Source organism: Chelonia mydas, chromosome 6, assembly GCF_015237465.2.
Source record: "Chelonia mydas isolate rCheMyd1 chromosome 6, rCheMyd1.pri.v2, whole genome shotgun sequence".
NCBI classification, from domain to species: domain Eukaryota; kingdom Metazoa; phylum Chordata; order Testudines; family Cheloniidae; genus Chelonia; species Chelonia mydas.
In genome coordinates, this window is record NC_051246.2 from 118,361,421 (window position 1) to 118,380,388 (window position 18,968).

At 44.4% G+C, this 18,968-nt stretch overlaps 1 protein-coding gene and 1 long non-coding RNA gene across 13 annotated transcripts in view; one reads left to right on the forward strand and one right to left on the reverse strand.

Annotated features, from left to right (window-relative positions):
- The window catches only part of WDR89 (WD repeat domain 89), a 132,891-nt gene that overhangs the window by 80,825 nt on the left and 33,098 nt on the right, over window positions 1-18,968 (forward strand). For 2 of the 12 annotated variants that reach the window (XM_043549722.1, XM_037901119.1), the window contains exon 4: window positions 16,066-16,137. The exons of 9 other annotated variants lie outside the window; for them this stretch is intronic. In XM_043549722.1, the coding sequence (XP_043405657.1) occupies window positions 16,106-16,137 (32 nt within the window). In that variant the 5' untranslated portion in view covers window positions 16,066-16,105. The remainder of the gene's footprint in view (window positions 1-16,065; window positions 16,138-18,968) is intronic. One more of the 12 variants, XM_043549721.1, reaches the window with a different exon arrangement.
- Window positions 1,195-18,436, reverse strand: LOC122466371. Its single transcript, XR_006291805.1, has 3 exons — window positions 12,968-18,436; window positions 4,317-4,448; window positions 1,195-2,566 (listed from the first exon to the last, which is right to left on the reverse strand). It is a non-coding gene; the product is annotated as an uncharacterized LOC122466371 (long non-coding RNA).

Genomic DNA, 18,968 nt, shown 5'->3' on the forward strand with positions numbered 1-18,968 from the left:
CTGGGCTGCTTCCACATGGAAAATCTAAATGCTGAATCCTTTTTAAAAATGATTATTGAAGAACTACAGTATTTGAAGCTTGATATTAATTACATTTGTTGCTCAGTGCTATGATGGAGCTTCTATCTGGGTGGGCAGTAGAAGCTCAAATTCAGGAAAGGATTATGCCTGCCATTTATGTGCACTGCCATGCTTGCAGGCTTAATCTTGTCATTGCAGATACATATTCCAGGATCACCCAGTATCAGGAAGTCTTTGCATTTGCCAAGGAACTGTACATCTTTAGCAGTAGTTACAAGCACCATGAACTGTTTAAGGCACAGCAGGAGCTAGGCCAGAAGGTACTCGAGCTAGGTACAGTATGTGAAACTCACTGGTCATACCAGCATGACTCCCTCTGAAAACTGCATGTAAGTTATGGCACTGTAGTGGAAACACTGGAAGCCATTTCAGTTTAGAGAGCTGATGGACCATCAGTTAGCTCTGCAAAGGACTTGATGATAAGGCTAAAGAGCTATTCCTTTCTGTTGAAGCTCTTGGTTTTGGAAAGAATATTCAAAATTTTGAATAGTGCTTTAGAAGAACTGCAGAATAAAAAACTGAATTTATCAAGTGTCATGGATTTAGTAGCAAGCAATGTTGCTGTTCAAGAAATAACATCTGAAAGACTATGTGATGAAGCAGAGATCATTGCCAAGGAACTTGAAACTGTTAGTCCGGATCAGGCAACTGGAACTTTTGATCAGCACAGAAATACAAAAAATGGCAAGAAGACCTAACAAAGTATCCTACAAGCTGGCCTTGTTATTTGTTTCTAGTACACTGAGTGAGTCATTGACACATGATGTTTCCAAGAGCACTCAAAATCTATAAAATCTGATTTCTACAATCCTGTTCTGAACAGAATTCTTGCTGAGCTTGATAGAGGATTCACCTTCAACTCCAGTTTGCTTTCTGCACTAACTGCTTGTGACCAGAAAAGTGAAAATTTTCTTGATTGTGAGAAATTGAAAATAATGGCAGATCAGTATGGATCAACAGGCACCAATTTTTGTGATCTGGATGCAGAAGTAGAAGTTGCTAAGAAGCACATTGCACCAAAAAAATTGACTTCAATTTCTGAATTCTGGAATGTTCTCAATGACATACCAAGGGGTTACCAGTCTTTGCTGTCTAATGTAGATATTGTAGATTTGTTGGCCCAAATTGCTGTAACCACCTCTTCTCCGGGACACTCTCATTATTAGAGACTGAAGTAGTGGGAGGGGGCTGGTGAAAAGGAGGGGGTTCAGCTAAACTGTGCTGACAAAACAAGGTTGCACCTTCATTTTAAAAAAAAGAGGGCACGGTCTGGATTTGACAAGCCTTTTGTGGTTTTCCATTGCCAGAAATCTGCTGCACTCCTCTGTAGGAGAAGAATCACAATGGGACTCATGTTGCCAAATACCGTGCAGCTCAGCAGTTTTGGGAACTAGCAGGAAGTTAATGCATCATTTGCAGGGGATGGGGAAAGAGTTGGAATGTGGGGGAGCATGGAGGTGTGTAGCACTTGTTACGGCTTGCCAGGAAGAAGGGCCTCTGTGTTGCTAATCATTGTAATCTGCGGGCAGAGAAGGCAGGAAAAGCTTTAATCCTTATCTGCCTTTTTGCTTCTCCTCCTGTACGAAGCCCCACTCACCTCATTACCTGAGCTCCTCAAACTCCGATATCACCTTTATACCCCACTCCTGCTTACATACTTACAACTTGCAATCCCTGCTACCCTGGGACATCACCACACAACCTCTCTGCTGCCCTCCCCATTCCCAAGCCTCTACTTTCTCTATCTCCACCAAGATTACTACCTGTGCTGTGTTGTCTGCTACCCCCTCCCCCACACTCACTTAAAGCTAAAAGGGAATGCACAACACACAACTCTTAATAACTTAGTCACTCAAATAATAAATAATAGTAATAACTAATGAATTTCCAATCAACGCAATCAGTAAAATAAACCCAGACTCTTCAACAATATGACAAACTTCCTCTCACTTGTGATACAAATTCACTTGCATTCAGTTGGTTAAAATGTACTCAGATTCTGACCTTGGGGAGATTATTATTTTATTGAAAGACATACTGTCAGTTTGAAAGTGTGTAATGTATTATTAAGACCTTAAAAAAATTTGAGGTCATAATTATGATTCATACATTTTAAAGCCAGAAGGGGACTATGTGGTCTTCTAATCTGACCTCCTTTATAACACAGACCATAGAATTTCACCAATAATTCCTGGATCAAGCCCATAACTTCTGGCGGAGTTGCAGAATATGTTATGAAGGATATCCAATCTTGATTTAAAGACTTCAAATGATGGATAATCCATGACATCCGTAGAAAAGCTGTTCCAGTGATTAATTATCCTTATGTTAAAAATTTGAACCTTATTTCTAGTCTGAATTTGTCTAGCTTCAGCTTCCAGAGATTAGATTTTGTTATGTCTTTGTCCATTAAAGAATCTTCTACTGTTAAAAATTTTGTCCACGTAGGTATTTACAGACTTTGATGACATCATCTCTTAACCTTCTGTTGGATAAACCAAGTAGATTAAACTCCTTACATCTCTCACTGTAAGGCAGGTTTTTCAGATATCAAATAATTGAACTTGCATGTCTGAGTGAGATTTTTTGTGTGTGTATAATGCATATAATCAGGGCCGGCTCTAGGCACCAGCAAAACAAGCAGGTGCTTGGGGCGGCATTATGGTGCCGGCCATGCCGCCCCTAGAAATGTGCCCCCGCCTTGATTCCGCCTGCTCCCTTGAGTGCGCTGCCGCCACTCTGCTTCTCCGCCCTCCCTCCCCACGCGTGAAACAGCTGTTTTGCGTGGCAAGCCTGTGAGGGAGGGAAGGAGAGAGGAGAAGCCGAGCGGCGGCACGCTCGGGGGAGGCGGCGGTGGTGGAGTGGAAGCGAGCTGGGGCGGGGAGTGGTTCCTCTACCCCCCCCCCCCCGTTACTTCCTGCGCTCCCCCCACACCATCGCTCACCTCCACTCTGCCTGCTCCTCTGAACGCGCTGCCTCTCCCTCACCTGAGAGGGAGTGGGGAGAAGTGGAGCAGCGGCGTGTTCAGGGGAGCAGGTGGAGCTAGGGCTGGGGTTTGGGGGAGGGGAGCTGCAGGAAAGAATGGTGTGGGGGGGAAATGCGGCATGCCTGGGGGAAGAGGCGGGGCCAGGGATTTGGTGAAGGGGTTAGGAAGGGGCGGAGCTGTGGGCAGGGGGGGCATGAAAAAAAAGTGGGGGCGGCCAAAATTTTTTTGCTTGGGGCAGCAAAAATCCTGGAGCTGGCCCTGCATACAATATGTCATATGTTCCAGTTAAAGGAATGGGGATCTATTCATCTATTTAATGTCATCTATTCATTCTAAATTGGCCAACTGAAATTGAGTTATTTTAGTAGATTAAGGGCTGTAATAGGTAGCTGTTACTGCTGTAGCACTCCCCTGGCATCAGGGCACTATATTGCAGGGGACTTTGCCTCTTGTACCTCTGTCCCACCCCTTTCTCCCCCATGTAGCCACTTCCTTGGTCTCGCAGTGGCCTAGCCCTCCAGCCAAGTGACATAAAAGTTCACTCCGCTTCCAGGGGTAATAAGAGTCCAACTATGAGTCCAGTGTCTTCCAACTAATAATTGTTCTGCCACTCTCAGGCCTCTCTGAAGTATCTTCTGCTTTTGTCTGTACTCCTAGATCCTGCAGAATTTCCCCAGCACATTTTCCCCCAGGGACTTTGGCAGTTTACGTCAGGGATTTCTCTGTTCCTTGCAGGCCTGTCTTGCTCCCTTTGGTTCTTTTCCAGCCTAGTTTTCCCATGCCTTTCTCAAAGAGGGAACTCTTCTTGTTCCTGTCTCCTGGGTCTTCTCCCTGACTGAGTTCAGCTGTTTAAATAATCCTCTCTCTCATTCTCCACAGCTGGGGTCAGTCATTCTAACTAAACTCCATCACACCCAGCCGGGATTAGTAATTACCACTACATTTCTAGATCACCAGTGAGACTGAGGGATACCGGTGACAAAGCCCAAATTTGCAAGCTCTCCATATGCAGAACTCCCACTTAATTAATGTCTGAAGGGTTTGAAGGTTCAGGCTTCATGCGATTCTGTGTCATGTAATATGATTTTGTGAACTGAGCATTTACCACTATAGAGAATGTTAAATATATCCTTCCACAAGACCCCACAGGTTTTAGGTAGTTCTGGGGACTTTTTGACTTTTGAGCTCTCAGACCTTCTACTTAATCCCCACCCTTCAAGTAGCTATTCAACCATACTTAATGTAGTACCTCATTTGATGAGATCTATTGCAGCACTTTAGCTTCACATAGAAGGGCTAGATGCCACTGATGTTTAATCTTCTTGTTTTGTGCCATTTTCTTCTTGTCATCTGGATCAGGCTGTCAGAAAACCAAGGAGATCTGTGTGGACAGTTAGGAGGAAGCCATCATTTGGGAATCAGAACCTCAGTGGCTATGGGTAGAGGAGAATAGCTTACCAGAGCCTTAATTATTTGACCTGTGGGCAGAGTGCTGCTGACTTTTACCATGTTTTGGAATTTGATGGGATCCCTGGAAATTTGTGGACAGACTAGGATCATGAGTTGTCTGGTTACTAGAGAATTCTCACCATTGCCTTAGTTAGATAATAGTGTATCCAAGGCAGTGGCTGCATTGTGGTCTCCTCTGTATGGATATGTAATCCAAACACCAGGTTCAAGGTGTGACCAGCTGTGTGGGTTGATCAGAGGTGCCCTATCAGAGTCCTGGGGAAACAACTGAGGAAATTTTTGTTTCCTCATTAATAGGGATCAGTAAGTGTTTACTCTTAAAAAATGATATTGTGACTAAGGCACTGAGATTGGTGTAGTGTTACAAAAATGATAGCTTGAATAAAAATATATTTTTCAGAATATGAAGTGGGAGTAGTAATACCACATCTGCACAGGAGGAGGAGGAGAATTCAGATTAATTTCTCACCAGTTTTCTCAATGGAAGCTGTGAACAGTAGGAACAAATTTTAAGCTTATGGTTGCATGAAAAGCAAAGCATCCAGAAAATGCTTTAATCATGGGTTTAAAAGAATGAACTTTAGTACCGCAAAGCATATGCCAAATTATTGGTGTGAAAGTACTTTTTTAAAATACTGGTCAATAAAATACTTTACTTCATTATAGATATTTTGGAAACAATGTGTTATAACAGGAGTTATTGTTCCCACTATATTTAAATGTCTTTATATCCTTTTTTTCTAGTTGCTCAGAATTTTAGGCTGAAATGTCCCATGCTTGCCCTGACTCAGAGCCAAAGTTTTGGGAAAAATTCAGCAAAATATATTCAGACATTTCTGAGAAATGGCTTTTTATTAATCAACCCATATTTTTTTATCAGAAATTTTGTGTTTGCAACTCCATGGCAAAGTCAAATTTGAAAGAAATTGATTTAATAGCTCTGAAGTTGTGAATGTTACATTTTTCATGCATCTGCAGTACATTTTTTATTTATTTCTTGATCTATGGCATGGATCAATGGGGCATGCATGTGCAAGTGGGTGTTTTGCTCAACATAAAGCGTCTTTGAAAAATCTCACTCTTGAAGAACTTCAGCATAATCCCAAACTTGCTTAGACTCTTAAAATTTCCCAAAATTTGCAAATGTTTTAGGGAGTCCACAATATCGTAGTGTTACTGTGAGGACAGTGGTGTGGCTAGAGCAGTGCCCCCTTGTAGACTTTCCAAGTGCCCAGATGCGGGTCTTCCTGGCAGGGAAGAAATCTCAATCTTTGGTGTCCACTGAGGTGGGCTCCGGCTCACCAGCTAATTGTCCTTTAAGTCTTACCCACTTTCTAGGTGTGGTTTTGAGGGGCTCAGCCCCAAAATGTTCTACAATAGAAAGCAAATGTAACTCAATAGTGGGCCATCTGCCCTGAGTCTTCCAGGGGGTGGGGATGTCCCTGTCCTTTCCTTCGGGCTTGGATCCTAAGCAGTCTATGGCCATATCTACAATTACCGGTAGATCAGCACTGCTGTGATCGATGCAGTGGTGTCGATTTTTTGGGTCTGGTGAAGACCCGCTAAGCCGATGGCAGAGCACTCTCCTGTCGACTCTGGTACTGCAGCTTCCCAAGAAGAGTAAGGTAAGTTTGCATCCCATCGACACAGCGTGTTGTAGACACTGTGGTAAGTTGACCTAAGCTACATCAACTTCAGTTACGTTATTCACATAACTAAAGTAGCGTAACTTAGGTTGACTTACTGCGGTAGTATAGACAAGGCCTATGATTCGAGCATTGAATGTTCCTTGGGGTCTAACTGTTCCTCCCAGTGGCTGCTCCAGCTAGAAAGGCTGTCTCCACAACTCTGTAAGTAAAGAGAGGCAGAGCTCCATCCTCCTTCCTGGCCAGTCAAGCCCTGAAATGATCCAGGCTCTCTCCATTTATTCCCCCTCCAGGCTTGGCAGTGGCCACAGGTATAGCTGGGCAGGGCTAGCTGAGCTAAAAGGCTCTCCTTAACCCCTTCTCTATTGGTATGGGACTCCTCCAACCCATCACAGGAGGTGACTTACATTTGCCATATAGCCTAGCGTAATGAACAGTGCTCTATTCCCAACTTTGCTACTGACTGGACTTACTAAAACTTCCTACATAAGGAACACTGTGAAGTAAGCAAATATCATTATCCTCCTTTAAAAATGAGGATTGTAATCCAATTTGAAAACAGTAGTTGCCTAAAGTTATACAGTAAGTCATGTGAGAACCAGCATTAGCAAATAGATTTTTCGAAATCATGGCCCGTGGCAAATCCACACTGCCACCCAGACAAGTAACTTAATCTCTCTGTCTTGCACATCTGTAAAATGGCAATGTTTCTAGAATCATAGAAATGTGGGATTGGAAGAGACCTTGATAGGTCATCAAGTTCAGTTACCAGCACTGAGGTAGGACTAAGTATTATCTAGACCGGGGGTCGGCAACCTTTTGGAAGTGGTGTGCCGGGTCTTCATTTATTCACTTTAATTTAAGGTTTCGTGTTCCAGTAATACATTTTAACGTTTTTAGATGGTCTCTTTCTATAAGTCTATAATATATAACTAAACTATTGTTGTATTTAAAGTACATCAGGTTTTTAAAATATTTAAGAAGCTTAATTTAAAATTAAATTAAAATGCAGAGCCCCCCGGACCGGTGGCCAGGACCCGGGCAGTGTGAGTGTCACTGAAAATCAGCTCGCTTGCCGCCTATGGCATGCATGCCATAGGTTGCCTACCCCTGATCTAGACAATCCCTGACAGGTATTTGTCTAACCTGTTCTTAAAAACCTCCAATGATGGAGATTCCACAACCTCCCTGGGTAATTTATTCCAGTGTTTAACTACCCTTACAGTTAGAAGGTTTTCCTAATATCTAACCTAAATCTCCCTTGCTGAAATTTAAGTCCATTACTTCTTGTCCTGTCCTCACTGTATAAGGAGAACAATTTATCATCTTCCTCTTTAGAACAACCTTTTACATACTGGCAGACTGTTATGTTCCACCCCAGTCTTCTCGTCTCCAGACGAAACAATCTTTCCTCATAGGTCATACTTTCTAGACCTTTAATCATTTTTGTTGCTCTCCTCTGGACTTTTTCCAGTTTGTCCACATCTTTCTCAAAGGGTATGTCTACACTACGAAATTAGGTCGAATTTATAGAAGTCGGTTTTTTAGAAATCGGTTTTATATATTCGAGTGTGTGTGTCCCCACAGAAAATGCTCTAAGTGCATTAACTCGGCAGAGTGCTTCCACAGTACCGAGGCTAGAGTCGACTTCCGGAGAGTTGCACTGTGGGTAGCTATCCCACAGTTCCCGCAGTCTCCGCTGCCCATTGGAATTCTGGGTTGAGATCCCAATGCCTGATGGGGCTAAAACATTGTCGCGGGTGGTTCTGGGTACATATCGTCAGGCCCCCGTTCCCTCCCTCCCTCCGTGAAAGCAAGGGCAGAGAATCGTTTCGCACCTTTTTTCCTGAGCTACCTGTGCAGACGCCATACCACGGCAAGCATGGAGCCCGCTCAGCTCACTGTCACCGTATGTCTCCTGGGTGCTGGCAGACACGGTACTGCATTGCTACACAGTAGCAGCAACCCATTGCCTTGTGGCAGCAGATGGTGCAATAGGACTGGTAGCCGTCATCGTCATGTCCGAGGTGCTCCTGGCCACATCGGCCAGGAGCGCCTGGGCAGACATGGGCTCAGGGACTAAATTTGGAGTGACTTGACCAGGTCATTCTCTTTAGTCCTGCAGTCAGTCCTATTGAACCATCTTATGGTGAGCAGGCAGGCGATACGGATTGCTAGCAGTCCTATTGCATCATCTTCTGCCGGGCAGCCATGAGATGTGGATGGCATGCAGTCCTTCTGCACGGTCTGCTGCCAGCCAAAGATGTAAAAGATAGATGGAGTGGATCAAAACAGGAAATAGACTAGATGTGTTTTGTACTCATTTGCTTCCCCCCCTCCCCCGTCTAGGGGACTCATTCCTCTAGGTCACACTGCAGTCACTCACAGAGAAGGTGCAGCGAGGTAAATCTAGCCATGTATCAATCAGAGGCCAGACTAACCTCCTTGTTCCAATAAGAACAATAACTTAGGTGCACCATTTCTTATTGGAACCCTCCGTGAAGTCCTGCCTGAAATACTCCTTGATGTAAAGCCACCCCCTTTGTTGATTTTAGCTCCCTGAAGCCATCCCTGTAAGCCGTGTCGTCAGTCGCCCCTCCCTCCGTCAGAGCAACGGCAGACAATCGTTCCGCGCCTTTTTTCTGTGCGGACGCCATACCAAGGCAAGCATGGAGGCCGCTCAGCTCACTTTGGCAATTAGGAGCACATTAAACACCACATGCATTATCCAGCAGTATATACAGCACCAGAACCTGGCAGAGCGATACCGGGCGAGGAGGCGACGTCAGCGTGGTCACGTGAGTGATCAGAACATGGACACAGATTTCTGTGAAAGCCTGGGCCCTGGTAATGCATGCATCATGGTGCTAATGGGGCAGGTTCAAGCTGTGGAACGCCGATTCTGGGCTCGGGAAACAAGCACAGACTGGTGGGACCGCATAATGTTGCAGGTCTGGCACGATTCCCAGAGGCTGCGAAACTTTCACATGCGTAAGGGCACTTTCATGGAACTTTGTGACTTGCTTTCCCCTGCCCTGAAGTGCGTGAATACCAAGATGAGAGCAGCCCTCACAGTTGAGAAGCGAGTGGCGATAGCCCTGTGGAAGCTTGCAATGCCAGACAGCTACCGGTCAGTCGGGAATCAATTTGGAGTGGGCAAATCTACTGTGGGGGCTGCTATGATGCAAGTAGCCCACACAATCAAAGATCTGCTGATATCAAGGGTAGTGACCCTGGGAAATGTGCAGGTCATAGTGGATGGCTTTGCTGCAATGGGATTCCCCAACTGTGGTGGGGCCATAGACGGAACCCATATCCCTATCTTGGCACCGGAGCACCAAGCCGGCGAGTACATAAACTGCAAGGGGTACTTTTCAATAGTGCTGCAAGCTCTGGTGGATCACAAGGGACGTTTCACCAACATCAACGTGGGATGGCCGGGAAAGGTACATGATGCTCGCATCTTCAGGAACTGCGGTCTGTTTCAAAAGCTGCAGGAAGGGACTTTATTCCCAGACCAGAAAATAACTGTTGGGGATGTTGAAATGCCTATAGTTATCCTTGGGGACCCAGCCTACCCCTTAATGCCATGGCTCATGAAGTCCGTACACAGGCAGCCTGGACAGTAGTCAGGAGCTGTTCAACTACAGGCTGAGCAAGTGCAGAATGGTGGTAGAATGTGCATTTGGACGTTTAAAGGCGCGCTGGCGCAGTTTACTGACTCGCTTAGACCTCAGCGAAACCAATATTCCCACTGTTATTACTGCTTGCTGTGTGCTCCACAATATCTGTGAGAGTAAGGGGGGGACGTTTATGGCGGGGTGGGAGGTTGAGGCAAATCGCCTGGCTGCTGGTTATGTGCAGCCGGACACCAGGGCGGTTAGAAGAGCACAGGAGGGCGCGGTACGCATCAGAGAAGCTTTGAAAACCAGTTTCATGACTGGCCAGGCTATGGTGTGAAAGTTCTTTGTTTCTCCTTGATGAAACCCCCCGCCCCTTGGTTCACTCTACTTCCCTGTAAGCTAACCACCCTCTCCTCCTCCCTTCGATCACCGCTTGCAGAGGCAATAAAGTCATTGTTGCTTCACATTCTTGCATTCTTTATTCATTCATCACACAAATAGGGGGATGACTACCAAGGGTAGCCCAGGAGGGGTGGTGGAGGAGGGAAGGAAAATGCCACACAGCACTTTAAAAGTTTACAACTTTAAAATTTATTGAATGCCAGCCTTCTTTTTTTGGGCAATCCTCTGTGGCAGAGTGGCTGGTTGGCCGGTGGCCCCCCCACCGCGTTCTTGGGCATCTGGGTGTGGAGGCTATGGAACTTGGGGAGGAGGGCGGTTGGTTACACAGGGGCTGTAGTGGCAGTCTGTGCTCCAGCTGCCTTTGCTGCAGCTCAACCATACACTGGAGCATACTGGTTTGATCCTCCAGCAGCCTCAGCATTGAATCCTGCCTCCTCTCATCACGCTGCCGCCACATTTGAGCTTCAGCCCTGTCTTCAGCCCGCCACTTACTCTCTTCAGCCTGCCACCTCTCCTCCCGGTCATTTTGTGCTTTCCTGCACTCTGACATTATTTGCCTCCATGCATTCGTCTGTGCTCTGTCAGTGTGGGAGGACAGCATGAGCTCAGAGAACATTTCATCACGAGTGCGTTTTTTTTTTTTCTTTCTAATCTTCACTAGCCTCTGGGAAGGAGAAGATCCTGTGATCCTTGAAACACATGTAGCTGGTGGAGAGAAAAAAAAAAGGGACAGCGGTATTTAAAAAGACACATTTTATAAAACAGTGGCTACACTCTTTCAGGGTAAACCTTGCTGTTAACATTATATACATAGCACATGTGCTTTCGTTACAAGGTCGCATTTTGCCTCCCCCCACTGCGTGGCTACCCCCTCAACCCTCCCTCCTCCCCGTGGCTAACAGCAGGGAACATTTCTGTTCAGCCACAAGCAAACAGCCCAGCAGGAATGGGCTCCTCTGAGTGTCCCTTGAAGAAAAGCACCCTATTTCAACCAGGTGACCATGAATGATATCTCACTCTCCTGAGGATAACACAGAGAGATAAAGAACGGATGTTGTTTGAACGCCAGCAAACATACACTGCAATGCTTTGTTGTACAATGATTCCCGAGTACGTGTTACTGGCCTGGAGTGGTAAAGTGTCCTACCATGAAGGACGCAATAAGGCTGCCCTCCCCAGAAACCTTTTGCAAAGGCTTTGGGAGTACATCCAGGAGAGCCGCGAATGCCAGGGCAAATTAATCCTTTCACATGCTTGCTTTTAAACCATGTATAGTATTTTAAAAGGTACACTCACCGGAGGTCCCTTCTCCGCCTGCCGGGTCCAGGAGGCAGCCTTGGGTGGGTTCGGGGGGTACTGGCTCCAGGTCCAGGGTGAGAAACAGTTCCTGGCTGTCGGGAAAAGCGGTTTCTCCTCTTGCTTGCTGTGAGCTATCTACAACCTCATCATCATCATAATCTTCTTCGTCCCCAAAACCTGCTTCCGTGTTGCCTCCATCTCCATTGAAGGAGTCAAACAACACGGCTGGGGTAGTGGTGGCTGAACCCCCTAAAATGGCATGCAGCTCATCATAGAAGCGGCATGTTTGGGGCTCTGACCCGGAGCGGCCGTTCGCCTCTCTGGTTTTCTGGTAGGCTTGCCTCAGCTCCTTAAGTTTCATGCGGCACTGCTTCGGGTCCCTGTTATGGCTTCTGTCCTTCATGCCCTGGGAGATTTTGACAAAGGTTTTGGCATTTCGAAAACTGGAACGGAGTTCTGATAGCACGGATTCCTCTCCCCATACAGCGATCAGATCCCGTACCTCCCGTTCAGTCCATGCTGGAGCTCTTTTGCGATTCTGGGACTCCATCATGGTCACCTCTGCTGATGAGCTCTGCATGGTCACCTGCAGCTTGCCACGCTGGCCAAACAGGAAATGAGATTCAAAAGTTCGCAGTTCTTTTCCTGTCTACCTGGCCAGTGCATCTGAGTTGAGAGTGCTGTCCAGAGCGGTCACAATGGAGCACTCTGGGATAGCTCCCGGAGACCAATACCGTCGAATTGTGTCCACAGTACCCCAAATTCGACCCGGCAAGGCCGATTTAAGCGCTAATCCACTTGTCAGGGGTGGAGTAAGGAAATCGATTTTAAGAGCCCTTTAAGTTGAAATAATGGGCTTCATCGTGTGGACGAGTGCAGGTTTACATCGATTTAACGCTGCTAAATTCGATCTAAAGTCCTAGTGTAGACCAGGGCAAAGTGTCGTACTCAAGTTGAGGCCTTATCAGTGCTGAGTAGACTGGAAGAATTACTTGTCGTGTTTTGCTTGTAACCCTCCTGCTAATACATCCCAGAATGATGTTGCAAAACAAGTGAACAGTATTACAGTGTTGACTCATTTAGTTGTGATCCACTGTAACCCTCCAGATCCTTCTTCTGCAGTACTCCTTCCTAGGCAGTCATTTCCCATTTTGTATTTGTGCAGTTGATTGTTCCTTCCTAAGTCTAGTACTTTTGCATTTGTCCTTATTAAATTTCATCCTATTTTATTCAGACCATTTCTCCAGTTTGTCCAGATCATTTTAAATTTTAATCCTATCCTCCGAAGCACTTGTAACCCCTCCCAGCTTGGTATCCTCTGAAAACTTTTTAAGTGTAGTCTCTTTGCTATTATCCAAATCATTTATGAAGATATTGACTAGAACCAGACCCAGGACAGATCCTTGTGGGACCCCACTTGATATGCCCTTCCAGCTTGATTGTGAACCATTGATAACTACTTCTTGAGTATGCTTTTCCAACCAGTTGTGCAGCCACCTTATAGGAGGTTCATCTAAGCAATATTTCCATAGTTTGCTTAAGAGGTCATGTAAAATAGTGTCTAAAGCCTTACTAAAGTCAAGATATATTACATCTACTGCTTCCCCTCTATCCACAAGGCTTGTTACCCTGTCAAAAAAGGATATTAGGTTGGGTTGACATATGTTCTTGACTGTTAACTGTTATTTATTACCTTATTTTTGTCTAGGTACTTACAGATGGATTGTTTGATTATTTGCTCCTTTTATCTTTCCGGGTACCAAAGTTAAGCTGACTTGTCTGTGATTCCATCGGTTGTCCTTATTCATCTTTTTCATGCTAGGTACTATAGTTCCCTTTTCCAGTCCTCTTGGATCTCTTCTGTTTTCCACATGTTCTCAAAGATAATCACTAATGGCTCATAGATCTCTTCTGCCGGATCCTTAAGTATTCTAGGATTATTTCATCCGGCCCAGCTGATATGAAGACCTCTAACTTGTCTAAGTAATTCTTAACTTGTTCTTTTCCTATTTTAGCCTCAGATCCTATCCCATTTATGCTGATGTTCGCTGTTTAGTTGTCCAATCACTGCTAATTTTTTGGGTGAAAACTAAAGCTAAAAGGCATTTAACATTTTGGCCATTGTTGCATTTTCTGTAATTCTTTTTATTAGAATTCTCTGTTGCATAGCCCTCTGGAGCCAAATGCACAACTGGCACTCTATGTAATGGCAATGTCATTCTTAAATATTTAAGATTTTCTGAATTAAAACTTCCTTTGGTTATTTAAGCATTATTGCAATCACTTAAAATTTTTTGCAGTGTAGATCTGGCCTAATTGTCTGTTTGAATTTTGTTCTATGTGTGTGTCTCATGTAGTCTTATTACGGAGAGCAATCCTTTCCTGTGCTGCTTTGTGATCCCATTTGCTGCTATTAACTGTCCTTTTCTAGTTCATGTTTTTAATATCAATAGGTCTCCAACTTGTGCTTCACCTCCTATCCAATTTACCCTTTCCTGGTACTTCTACTCTGCTAATTTTCCTGCTCAGTTATAATGTAAATAGAGATGGCCAGAATTAGAATGATGAATTTGGGCCAGGCTATATATTTGAATTTTCTTTATCCATGCCTATTCGTACAATTTTTGTTTCACATCAAATCCAACACTAGAAGGGGATATGTATCCTAGTCTGGATGCAGCCAAGATTCAAATGAACAACTGACTTTCTAAAACTTCCATCTTTCTTTGGAGCAAAGTTGCACAAGAACAAGTTGGTGCTGACTAACCCAAAACTAAATCTAAACTTAATCCAGATGCAAACACCATTTTCTTGGTCCATCTCTGTGAACCCTGCATAGTGATGAAGAAGAAACTTCATATTCTGTATTGATGGGAATGTTTCTAAGCAAAAAGATTAGGGTACAAAACTGTCCTCATTCCCTTCTTATGTAGACTCATGGACTTTAAGGCCAGAAGGGACCATCATGATCATCTTGTCTGACCTCTTGCACCTTGCAGGTCACAGAACCTCATCCACCCTCTCCTGTAATAGAGCTATAACCTCTAGCTGAGTTACTGAAGTCCTCAAATTATGATTTAAAGACTTCAAGTGAACAGAGACTCCACCATTTACAATAGTTTAAACCTGCAAGTGCCCACTGCTGCAGAGGTAGTTTTCTTTCCCCCTAGTTCTCATTGAGGCTCTAGTTCAGGGTTTTTTACCCAGTGGGTTGGGACCCAAAATTGGGTCGCCAGAACGTTTCAAAGGGTTGTGTGGCAGCTCCTGTGTCTCCTATCTCATGCTCCAGGCACTGCAACCTCTGGGGTCCGAGTGCCGCCAGTCAGGTTTGCCCCAGCCATCATGACAGGAGTCCAGGTAGATCAAATTTGAGCGAGTGACACTGCAACCCTATGAGCCAGGTCATAACGCCACTCAAACAAATTTGGTCCAGTCATGGGGCTGGGGCATTGCAACCCCAGAGGTTGCAATACCTGGAGCAGAGAGCAAAGTTTAGCCAGCCCCTCAGCACAGAAGCTGCCACTGTGGGGTGAGTGCCAGGCAGGACCCAAGCCTCCCGGGGGGCAGGATCCAACCAAAACCACCCCAGGGCCTCTACCCCCGGACTATTTTCTGGGTCTTGACAGGCCATAAACATTTACAAATGGGTCCTGAACCCAAAAAAGTTGAGAACCATTGCCAGTACCAAGCCTCTGTGACTTTCTCCTTGATGCTCTTCTGGTTGTCTGATTTACATTTTTCCTTTTACTGCCTCTGGTACCTAAGCCTATTTCCCTGCTCCTTTTTCCTGTCCCTTAGCCTTTACTGCTGTTCTTGGGCCGGATCATACTCCTAAAGACACATGTTGTGAGGAAGTAGAGATGGAATTGGACTTACTGAATGACAGAGGTTTATATTTTCTCCTCTACCCCCACATTATTTGTCTGTCCCTCCCTTCTGCCCCTTAGGACTAATAATTTTCTCTCTTGTACAGGTACAAAATCTCCCTAGATTAATTTTTACTGCCTTTGACATGCCACTTGGAACTTAGACCTAGCTGATTTGTTTGGAAGGATAAAACAAATGTCTGTACTGGATTCACCATTGTGATTCCCTGTTGTTGCACAAGCCATACAATTAACTGCCTCTTACATGTTCTCTCAGTCTCATCTGTGCACTTTCCACAAAGCCCCTTATGCCTGAAATTCCCTCCCTGCCTGATATGCCATGCCTCTACCCTCTTCACCTCCAAGTCTCTCCTTAAAACATATTATTTCCAGTGAGCCTACATCTCTGTAGTTCTCACTTCAGTAAGATTAACAAAATCAACTGCAGTATTTACAAATAGCACAAAATCATTGAGACTCTCAAAGCACACACGTATATTTACCCCCGTTTCTTGTTTGTTTGTTTTATGCATCTTACCCCCATCCTAAATGTTATGTTGTCTGTTTAATTTGTAAGTTTGGAGCTGGAACCCTTTCTCCAGTTGTTCGTAAAGCATGTTGGCACCCTTTTTTGTATAAGGAATTGTAATATACTGAGTAATTGTCTACTTGTGCTTCCTTTTACTGATTAGTAGACTTGGCTGATTCACCTTGTTTTCCCCACTGGTGCTGATGATAGGGGAGGCTCCAGAAAGCATGATGCTGTGAGTAAAAGTGGAGCATATTGTGCAAATGCTAATGTGTTCTCCTAAACCAGTGCTGTGCTTGGTGTTTTCATTGTAAAATGCAAACCACACATTTGTTGCAGCTGTGTGGACCGCTTTACATTGGCCAGTGATTGCTTGTTTAGTCTTCATTTTCATTTTTTTTCTTTAACTTCTAATAATTGCGAAAGGGAAAGAGTGAGGATTTGTTTTCATTGGTGAGAGTGGGAAAGAACTGAGCATGATTCCACATACAGTTGTTCAAACCGCTTGCTGTGTTTGATTTTTGACCTGCAGTGAGCAGGCTGCCAAATCTGTAGGTTGTTTTCATTTTTAATAAATGTTTCTATTCACCTATTGATAAGTTACTCTTACATACTGATTAAAGCTTTCTAAGATAAACAGCTCATTTCTCCCATTTTCCACGGTGTATTTCAGAGAGATGTGATTTAATTTGTATACATTGTTGCACTGACATTCCGTTTTGGGAACAAGGGAAGAGCTGCAGAATCTCACAATTCCCATGAACCATCCTAAAAAGAGAAGGAATCTACTTTATGAATCACTGGGTTATTTTTTGAAAACCTTGTTGGATTAAAATGACTCATTGATCTGTCTTTAGCCGGGGAAATGCTGTTTATAACTATCATGCCAAGCACAGAACATTACAATATATGTTCTGATAACACTACATATTAGCCCTACAAAATTGACAAATATTTATTTTACTTCTTTAGAATTCTAATGTACCTACCCCAGACACTTGGCACCCTTGACACTTAAGGGAAAACCAGAAGCAAACTCTACTATAAATCAGAAGTAAACAGCTATCCTATACATCAAAAAGATATCACCCTCCCCTCCCCCCTCCTTCCAGTATTACCCTTCAGGGGACCATTCCATCCTCTCTCTACTCTCCCCTGCCCCCAAAAGCCAGTAAAAAGGTGAACTTTGCAGCATACCCTGAAGGTCCACAGATTAGGCTGTATCAGATTGGTAGGTGTAAAAGCTTGAAAGTTGGGGTGTTTTCACAGAAAGTGCCCTGCAAGAAGCTGCTTCTCTCTCAACCAAGGAAGCTGCAGCTTGAATGCCTCTGCTGATCTCAGTTGTTGCAGTACGGCATAGGGGAGTGGGTCTCTCAGGTAAGAAGGCCCCAGGCCATTTAACATGGCTTTATAGGTCAAAATTAATACCTTAAAGTGCTCCCAGAACCCCCAAAGGCAGCCTGTGAAGATAATGAAGCACTAGTGAAATGTACTTGAGGTGAGATACTCTGCTTAAAAAGTAGGCTACTGAATTCTGTACTCGCTTCAGTTTCTGAATGGATTTAAGAGTTAACTTCAAGTAGGGAACACATTGTAATAGTCTGAGAGGGAGTTGACAAAGCCATAGATAAGTGGCCAAGCCCACGTCCAAAATACAAGGTCACAACTTCTTGGTTAGCCACAAATAAAAGAGGGCTGTGCAGCCGCTGCTGAAATGCGATCATCCAACAATAACTGGGAATCCAATCAGATTCTGAGGTAGCCAATACAAGCTACAAATGGTGGCCAGATCCTTTCAGTCAGATCTTCCATTTGCTTTCCTCAGTTAACCAACATCACCTGTGTCTTTACTAACTGTTGGTGTTCCATCTCACCCAGTCACTGGAAAAGGCATTCATCTGCTCCACCTGAGTTGGAAGAGAGAGAAACATAAAGCTGGGTTTCATCCTGAAGGCACCACAACCAGTACTTCCTTGTTCTCCTTCGAATGGCCTTGTATTCAATCCAGTTCACTTTGTAATACTGGCATGGACACTTGTTTCTCATTGATCACCACAAGTAGTCGTTATGCATACCCATATTCACAGAGGTCAAGGAACTCTGAGGCAACTAGAGACTGTGAGGGCTGCAATAACACAACCTTTCAATAATCTTAACCACAGAGGGAAGATTAGATACAGAGCAGTGATTAGCCATATTGTCAAGGTCAAAACATGGCTTCCTGAACAAAGCCCGTACTCGTGTTTTCTAAAGAGAAGCTGGCAGCTGCCCTCTTTATGGGAGGCACTGTTGTATTGATTTAGATGGAATAAATGGGCCAGAGATGTTAACATAACCCAGTCACTGTCCAACATTAAAGGTTCATGGTTCAGTACACAGAGACCTCAGGCTGCTTTGCACCATGGCAAACACCATTTAAAATCCTTTAACCTTGTATTAAGAGACACAGAAAAGAAGTATAGGTTTCAGAGTAGCAGCCGTGTTAGTCTGTATTCACAAAAAGAAAAGGAGTGCTTGTGGCACCTTAGAGACTAACAAATTTATTAGAGCATAAGCTTTCGTGAGCTATGAAGTGAGCTGTAGCTCACGAAACCTTATGCTCTAATAAATTTGTTAGTCTCTAAAGTGCCACAAATACTCCTTTTCTTTTTGAGAAAAGAAGTAAAAACAGTTAAAGCATTTGAAATGTAAAATATTAAGTAAGACTTTCATTTTAAAAACATTCCCTGTTCCCATTAGCTGGAGAGAGTTTTTTGAAGGAACCTCTCCTCCCCCCTTGTTTGACAATCTCTTAGATGGTGTCAAAGATGGTAATAACTGTCCTATCGGGGAAAAGAGAAGAAATTATCGGAGATGGCCTGGAGCTCCTGTTGCTGCTGCTGTTGGTAAAGTCTGATCCTGTTTCATCCCAGGTGGTGGTTTGGATTCTGCAGAGCCGGTAGAAGTGGTGATGTTATCTGGGTCCCTGTCTCTAGCCCAGTCTGATCAGGACATCACTTAACATTAGAATGAAGAAGATCTGGGGTCACATGAAGGTCCCAGAGTCTTCAAGTATCCAAAAAAGGA